Source organism: Aegilops tauschii, chromosome 7 (assembly GCF_002575655.3).
Source record: "Aegilops tauschii subsp. strangulata cultivar AL8/78 chromosome 7, Aet v6.0, whole genome shotgun sequence".
NCBI lineage: Eukaryota > Viridiplantae > Streptophyta > Magnoliopsida > Poales > Poaceae > Aegilops > Aegilops tauschii.
In genome coordinates, this window is record NC_053041.3 from 208,784,939 (window position 1) to 208,793,820 (window position 8,882).

General features: G+C 48.2%; 2 protein-coding genes across 2 annotated transcripts; one reads left to right on the top strand and one right to left on the bottom strand.

Moving 5' to 3' along the window:
* The first annotated feature begins 2,542 nt into the window (after nucleotides 1–2,542).
* LOC109745396 (nuclear transcription factor Y subunit C-6) lies at nucleotides 2,543–3,551 on the top strand. The gene has a single exon (XM_020304516.4). It carries the CDS (start codon nucleotides 2,706–2,708, stop codon nucleotides 3,303–3,305), a length of 600 nt encoding a protein of 199 aa, XP_020160105.1. The 5' UTR covers nucleotides 2,543–2,705; the 3' UTR covers nucleotides 3,306–3,551.
* Nucleotides 3,552–6,295: 2,744 nt separating this feature from the next.
* Nucleotides 6,296–7,653, bottom strand: LOC109745404 (uncharacterized). Its single transcript, XM_020304523.3, has 2 exons — nucleotides 6,806–7,653; nucleotides 6,296–6,652 (listed from the first exon to the last, which is right to left on the bottom strand). The coding sequence occupies exon 1, from the start codon at nucleotides 7,513–7,515 to the stop codon at nucleotides 6,829–6,831; it is 687 nt and encodes a 228-aa protein (XP_020160112.1). The 5' UTR covers nucleotides 7,516–7,653; the 3' UTR covers nucleotides 6,296–6,652; nucleotides 6,806–6,828.
* Nucleotides 7,654–8,882: the final 1,229 nt, after the last annotated feature.

Sequence of the window (8,882 nt, forward strand, 5' to 3'; positions counted from 1 at the left end):
TTATAGTGACGAGGGATCGACATTTAACTACCCCTTGGGACGGAAGGTAGCCATCAGTCTAGAGCTCGGTGATAGTACTGACGGCAATAATGGAGGGCATCCATTGCCCTCTCGTGCTGGCAGCCTTCTCCTCGAATCCCTGCGCGGCGACTTTCCCCTTGCCGGCCATCCCTTTGTGATAGAGAAAGAAAGATATGAAAAGGACCGAAGGTGGGGCGTGACACAGATCTCTGGGCGTTTGAGCTTGGGGGAGTTTTGGGCAATGGAACAGAGAAGCAAGCGTGAGATGAACTGGATTCATCCATCCCTTTTATATCCCAGTAAAAATGTTAAGCGATGCCACGCCGCGTAGTAAATCCATCAGTTCACGATACGACGTGCAGTATATGCATGCGCGTTTCAAGGGCTTTCATTGATGATGTTGCCAAAAATCCCGAGGATGATCCCTTTATCGATGAGACGTGCCAATGGAAACGGCCTCAAGCCATGATAAATTCGGCTTAATGACTACTGATGGGACCTCTCGGTTCCACGATAAGTTGTGGCGGTTCAGTTTTCGGGCAAAAGCTGTCAGGGCACGACCAAATCGATCCACTACTCTCACATAACATTCCTTCATTGTTAAGCTAAAGGGGTCTTTCGATCCGATAAAAAATACACTATTCTCATAGAAGGCCTTGTTAAAAGACGCGTCGATTACCTAGAGTATATCATTGCCCGGGTTTACACATGGATGTAGTAGAAGAAGAAGCAGGATATAAAAGGTTAATGAGGGCTTTGGATCCCAAAGAGTCCTCGGATATGGTGTCAAATTGGAAGATTGAACTCACCTGTGAAGCCGAAGACCAAGAAGACGAAGCTGTCCCGAGGAGTGATCCATAGTTCTCAGCTTGAAGACTAGTTCAGGGCTACTGACGGTGTCCTGGATTAGGAGGTACACACCACGTCGGCCTATCCTTTATGGGCCGGGCTGAGGACCACCAACAATTGCAGAATGGGCCACGTAATCGAGGGCCCTCGACGTACTCAAGATGGAATCCTCTGAAGACTTGGTGTATACTTCAAGACATATTCAAATATTCGACATGTTTATCTCTAGATGCAACCGACCATGTGTAACCCTAGGTGCCCTTGGTCCCTATATAAGCCGAGGGTTTTAGTCTGTAGAGGCAGGTTATATTCATTCATACGATCTCGAGGTAGATCATCCTATACTTTGTACCCCATCCACAATCAATACAATACAAGCATGACGTAGGGTTTTACCTCTTCGAGAGGGCCCGAAGCTGGGTAAATATTATGCATCTCTACTTCCTGTTACCATCAAGTCAAAGATCACCAGCTCGGGACCCAGTACCCGAGATCTGCCGGATTTAGCTCCGACACCTGGACCCCTACCGAGGGATCTGACGGTATTCCGCACCGCCATCCACCACCGCCATTGACAGGAAGAGAACGTCCCAACAAAGCCGAAAGCGGCCACAGGTCGCCACCGGCTTACCGCCCGCCTCACGCTACCCTAAGCGTGAGATGATGGCCAGTCGGCCAAAATGGACGCAACGCTGCTAGTGCGCAACACATCCAGTGTGCCGCATGAGATACAAACTTATATGAAAATGCATCTACCTTAACCAAATGACCAAAACACCCACAGAACACCCCGACTCACGCAAGACACACGGACTTGCGTGAACAGAAACAATCCGACACGCCATGAACGAGGTTGCGCCCGCGCGTACCCTGGTGGAGACAGCGAGCAGTCACAGGCAGGTGCCATGTGTGAGCTCGCGGGCGCCACGCAAGCCCTGGATGTGGCGACCGAACCAGCCCGGCGCGGGTATAGGTGGGCCCACGAGAACAGACAGGCAGGGCCCGTGCGCGAGCCGGTATCCTAGGTGGCACCCACGACCTACCAGTGAGGTGACAACGCCCCCCCCCCTTTGCGCACGGAGTACCACGAGAAGAGGCTCTCACGGGCGTGACCGAAGCCGCCCCATGACGATGGCCTCGCACGCCACCGGGAAACGGACGGCACGGACAACCTCCTTGCCCGGGAAGCCCCTAGGAGGTAGGTACTCCAGCATTCTTTATAGGGGTATAATGTTATGGTTTGTTTCAACAGCATCATTTGGAGCAGAGAAAAGAATAAAAATTGTAGGGCATGTGAAAAAGCAAACACTTCTCCCGTACCAAAACCCTTCTCTCTTCTACCCTAATCATTTTTAGAGCATCAACCTCTTCATCATCATTTCAAGATACTCTACAAACGACTCAATCAGTCAGAGATCCAGGTGTCACCCATTGTAATCTTAATCAGTGTGAAGATGGACTAAATTACCAACATTTAGACCCGAAGGTATCTAGGTGGCGCTCGCTGTCATCTTAGTCAGCGTTAATGCGATGTTGACGCTAGATATTTAACCCTGCACTAGACGCCACGCCACCACTCCACGGCCCCTACCGCTCCTCGGAAATGAAATGGTGAGTCGTCAGCGCGCCACGCACACGCACGGCCTCCGTTGTCTTAATCTCGAGATTAAACCGGAAAGCAAACTCTAATAAATCCCCCACCCCCGGATCGACAAAGCTTCCCATTCCTCCGCATCGGCAGGCAGCAGCAAAACAACAGCCCAATCGAGGGTCACTCCACACCACCACCACTCTCTTCCCCCAATCCCCTCCTCCTCCCCGAAACCCTAGCTGGAATGGAGCCCAAATCCACCACCCCTCCGCCGCCGGGCCCCGTGCTGGGCGCGCCCGTCGGCTACCCGCCGGCCGCCGTCTACCCGGCCGCCCCGCCCCCCGGCTACCCGCACGCGCCGGCCCTCTACGCGCCCCAGCCGCCCCCCGCCGCCGTCGCCGCCGCGTCGCAGCAGACCGCCGCGCAGCAGCAGCAGCAGCTGCAGGTGTTCTGGGCGGAGCAGTACCGCGAGATCGAGGCCACCACCGACTTCAAGAACCACAACCTGCCCCTCGCCCGCATCAAGAAGATCATGAAGGCCGACGAGGACGTCCGCATGATCGCCGCCGAGGCGCCCGTCGTCTTCGCCCGGGCCTGCGAGATGTTCATCCTCGAGCTCACCCACCGCGGCTGGGCGCACGCCGAGGAGAACAAGCGCCGCACGCTGCAGAAGTCCGACATCGCCGCCGCCATCGCCCGCACCGAGGTCTTCGACTTCCTGGTGGACATCGTGCCGCGGGACGAGGCCAAGGACGCCGAGGCGGCCGTCGCCGCCGGGATGCCCCACCCCGCCGCCGGCATGCCCGCCGCCGACATGGGGTACTACTACGTCCCGCAGCAGTAACACCTGCAGTATGTTACAGCGGATTTAAGTTGCATCTAAGATTGTGCTGTTGATTTAGTGCTCTCCTATGTTTGTTTGTTCACCGCTGAATAATTTAAGATGTTGCCATTATTTGAGGGGCCTCCTCTATGTTACAAGTGATTCGATCCGAGAAGAACCCGGCTAGGTTCTTCTGATCGAGGCAGGCCGTATGATGCTCATGCATGTCTAACTGATAAGATAATTTATGTTGTGCCATTTCTCTGATTACTTTTGTTCATCGTAATTTGCAGTGAAATGGTTTGTTGTATATTCCATCTAACTATGACCCCGCTGTATTTTAGGCATTTAGGTTGCACAATCAAATATTACAACAACTATGGGCCAGGTGTTCGTATAACTTTTAGCTTTTATGTGCATGTTTAATTGGTACAGCCTTTGCTATATATTCGGATAATTCAGATACATGTTTCTTTTATACAGATGCATGTTTTTTTATAGAGATCCATGCTTCTTTGGTAAGTGTATACTACCAAGGGCGTATCGCTGTTCCATGTATGATGTAAAATTTAGTCATAGGAACTGAAATTCATATGGCCGTAGGGACTGGAATTGAAGTTTTGTTAGTTCAATGTGATTCTTGATGTTACTTGCAAAACCTGTAACACATCATAGGAATGGGGAATTTGCAATGCAAACTCCTGACATTTTCTTTGGTTAAACTATATAAACTTTGCTTTATTCTCTTTGAGGTTCTAATTCCTCAGGGCACTTTGGTTAAAGATGGATTGATTAGTTATGAGCAACTGACCAGCTACCAACGAACTTTTTTGAAACTAGAAAAATGTATGTTTTATATACCAAACAGCTTTGCGTGTTCATTCTCTTATACTATTATGTTGGGCTCCGTATGGTATCCAGCGACTGTGAATTGGACTTGTTGTGCTGCAGCCTGCAGCGACAGACACTCGGCACCTGACCAAACCGAATACCCCCTATGTGGTCAATTAACTGGGCCAGCCAATTAGTCAATCTGACAGCTGATAAAATGCTGAAATTTCAGATGGACCGATTAACTGGCAGAGGAGGGTGTGTATGTTGTTGTGATGCTACTGGTTGGCTATCTGCATTGCTGCTCTGTCCTCTCCTCTGTGTACACTACTACCGCTGCAAGTGTTGCATCTTTGAAAATAAATTTGGATGATATGGGGTGGCCTAGGGTAATACCAAGATATGTACTCCCTCTGATCCGTATTAATATAAGAGAATGGACAATTAATATGGATCGAAGGGAGTAGCAAACTTTGGGAAATGATTGTTTGCCAAAGACAATTTTGCTGTGCATCAGATATGTTCTGTTGTGGAGTCATTGACGCTTGCTTGCTTTTGCTCGGAAAATATATGCTGAAATCAGAATTTTGGAGTTTGATTGCAGGGAGAATTGTATGACGGATTTCTTTACCAAATGGCTCTTTCAGACTTTGCCTTGGAAAACTGGTTACATTTGCAGATGTCATTTTTTGTACAGAGATTCAATCTAACTAATATCAGAAACAACACTTAGGACCTGTTCGGAGCCCCTCCGCTCCGTGAGGCTGCTCCCGGAGCTGACGGAGTTCTAGTTAAAAAATGCAGAGCCAGCGAAACGGTACTCCCCATATTCTCAATTTGCACGGAGCGGGCAGGCTGCCGAACAGCGCCTTAAAGGACAAGGATATCTGACTATTTGTTCTAGTGGTTCATATGCCTGAACCAAAGGATTGTATCAATCTGACGATTTGTTCTTGAAGTTTGATAAAAACTGAAGAAGTAAAAGAGCCCTAACAATTGAAAATCCATTTCTGCACCCGAGCTCATCTGCACCCGTGCTGACGAAAAAAATAAAAACAAATACTAGAAAAGTTCAAAAAATTCCAAATAAAATTTGTGTGGTAGACAATTTGATGCGTGAGGCTCGCTTCAAATTTCAAGTCGTTTGGACATACGAGCAGCTCTTAGCAAAAAAGACAAATTGGGGTCTGTAAAAATGTTTACTGTTTATGTATTGTTTTGGCCCGATTTGTCTTTTTTGCTGAGAGCTGCTCATATGCCCAAATGACTTGAAATTTGGGGCGGGCCTCACGCATCAAATTTTCTATCACACAAATTTTATTTGGAATTTTTTGAATTTGTTTTGAATTTTTTATGAATTGTTTTTTAACCGGGTGCAGATGAGCCTGGACAAACTTTTCATACTAGCGGTGAAGACAGAATGGCCAAATTAGCATTTCATTTTGAGTTGCAGCTACTACTGATGAATCATACAAAAAAGCTTTGAACCCTTTCAACATCTCAGGGGAGAGAAAAATAATGTGAATGGTCTCTAATCATCAGAGCACAAGTAGAGAAACAGTGATTTGCACTATGCAAACAAGACTTCTGTTCTCTCTCGTTTCCTCCGAATCAGCTCAGCACGAAGCTTGTGACCTTGCAATTAGGAAAGCAGAAATTTGTCACGGATCAAAAACAACGTTTTAGGCACCGAGCATATCAATCATCAAAACTCTTCGTATGCACTCCCCTTGCCACTCTGGGTGGTCTGATGTTAGAACAACAATCCGGCTTGGTGCAATCCTTTGGAAGTAAGTATCAGGTGTGAACCACGTTACGGTGAAGATTATGTTGAAACCATGTTTAGAAGTTCTATAAAATTGTACCAAAAAAAAACATACAGGTTGATGTTCCAGAAGTATGCAAAATTTCAAGGTTCAGCACATAATCATTTTGTAGATATGTGAATAAAATAAATTCATCAATAAGGTTGTTGAAATTGATTTTTCTTGATTTTCACAGGTTTCCACTCCAAGATAGTCTGGGATGACTCCTAGGATTCCAGTAACAGTGTGCAGGCTGGACTCAGCACACAAAGAAAAAGCCTACAATACATAATAGTGTGTAATGACGCAATCACGATGACAATAAGCTTCGACAACAGAACAACCACAAGACAACAGAACAACCACAACGACGAGTGCATCATCGAACAAATTCTTTCAAATTTTTGGAGTCGTCAAAACAACAGGATTGCAGGGAGAATTGGGTTGAAGAGCACATGGAGAATTCCTAATTCTAGCACATGGAGTATAAAGCAGGAAGTCAGAATAACCGTATGCGATTTCCCTTTTTGAGTTGCAGCTGCTATGAATGGATCATACAAGTAAGCTTTGAATCGTTACAAAGAGTACATCTCGGGGCGGAGAAAAAATGTTGGAAATTCTCTGATCATCGGAGCACAAGCAGTGTTCTGTCTATGCAAATAACACCATGAAGCCTGCGGCCCTAGAAGCACATCGTTTCCTCCGAATCAATTCACCAGGAAGCCTGCGACCCTGGAATTAGAGAAGCGTTATTTCGTCATGGATCAGAACAAATTTGAAGCGTAAAATGTTTCAGCCATACCAAATCTGCTGGTGTGGGGATTAGTCATGAATTTTCAGAAGATCTGATCCACACAGAGTAAACAAGAGGTAAATTCAACTCACCGAAAACTCAGATCGGTTGTGTCCTAGGCGCACAGGATGAGCTTGCCGGTGGGTAAGGCTACGGCGGCGACGGCGAGGAGGCATGCGGTGACGACGTTCCGGTAGCACCACCGGAGCGGGCCCCACGCCCCCGCGCCCTCGACGCTGGCGCAGTTGGTCCTCGTCACCCCGCACTGCGGCTCCTTGGACAGGTCGAACGAGGCGCCCTTCATGCGCAGCTCCTGCACGCACCGCGCGAGGGCCCGGGCGTCGCCGCGCTCCCGCCGCAGCCGCCGCGCGGCGCGCCAGTAGGCGCAGACGCGGAGCTGCACGGCCGCCGCGAGCGCGAGGGAGGCGGCCAGCGACAGGGACGACGGCGCCCACCACCTCCCGCAGGCGCGCGACGGGGGGCCGCCCGCGACGGAGGCGGCGAAGAGGAGCGCGAGGGAGAGGCCGTGGAGGGCGAGGAAGGCCGCGCAGAGGTAGAAGGCGTCCCGCCGCGCCGCGTCCATGACCGCCTCGAGCGCGCACGCGCGGCGGTTGAGGCGGGACTCCTCCCGCTGCCACAGCTTGAGCAGCAGCAGGTGGCCCCCGCTGTCGGCGATCTCGCCCAGCGGGTGGTGCCCCGACGCCGCCTTGCCGAGGAACGCGCCGCTGGCTGGCTCCGCTCCGTCGCCGGTGACCGGGATCTCCACGACGTGGGCGTCGTTTTTGGTGGGCTCCGCCGCCATTGGAAGTTGCGTTCTGAATTGGAAGGTTTTGAGTTGATATGAGATCGGACTCGGAAGGCAGAAATGGAAATGAGGGAGTAGAAGCGTGATGATCCGGTGTTGGGTAGTCGCGCTCGCGCGGCTTAAGGAAGGAAGGGAAGGGGTCGTGTGCGCCCAACGGTCGAGTACTTTAGTGAGGCACGCAACGGTCGAATTTTCGCTGGGCCTCACGGCGGTGGCCCTTTCACATGTTCATCTAATTATCTTATCATCAATAATTTCTCAAAAAAAAATCTAATCATCAATGATTACTCAAAATATCCCTAACAGATCGTTTGGCACCCGGGCTTTCATTTCATTTGATAGAAATGAAATGAAATCTCATTCCAAGGAGGATTTCATTTTGTGGGATTTGGATTCCAAGTTCAATTTTCTTATTTGGCTGCCATAGGGGATTTGTGAAATAAATGACATATGCTGTTTGGCTGCTATGTGCATATCTCAATATCTACAATCAACACATTTACAATCTAAAAATGATAATCAGCCCCCCAAAAAACTGCATTTTTTCAGCATCATCTTCACGCATTCAAACATTCAAATATGTCAAATATAATAATCTAAAATGCAGACAATAATAGTGACAAGATCTTTGAAGGGCCATTAAAGGCTGAAACTTGTGCTCGTCGGAAAGAAAGTTCTTCGAATGTTCATAGCTTATTAAGCACGATATGGAAGATAAAAGACTACGACTCGCATTACAAATGCATTAGGACGATAAAAAATAAATATTCGCATCCAACAAAGGGGCTTGAACTTGCATGAAGATCTTGGTTTGGCCTTCTGGCTTCATGTGAACTTGCATGAAGATCTTGGTTTGCCCTGCAGATATCATGTGAAGCATGTAAGCAAAATTACTACAGTAGTTAGCAAATGTTTAATTTCTAAACACCATCTTAATTTATTAATTGGCACAATTAAAAAGTCAGATATTTTCTTCTTTACAATAAGCTAAAACACTATAATGGGACAAATGCAAAAGGGAGAAAAATATCCACTCTCACTGATGTAACTGAGACACTTCGATTCCCAGGCTAAGAAACTATTCCCTCCGTTCGGAATTACTTGTCTCGAAAATGGATGTATCTAGAACTAAAATACGTCTAGATACATCCATTTCTGCGACAAGTAATTCCGAACAGAGGGAGTAGTAGCAAACAACCTTTTCTAGTTATCTAGGCGAAGTATCAAGTGAAAACCTTATTTGGGTGAAAATCTGGAAACTTGGACCCCGTTGGATCTGTAGCAAACGACATCTACTCAAGGGCGGAGAACCCGCCAGCAACTTAAACACACATTAGCACAAAACCCTCTCCTTCCTAGTAATG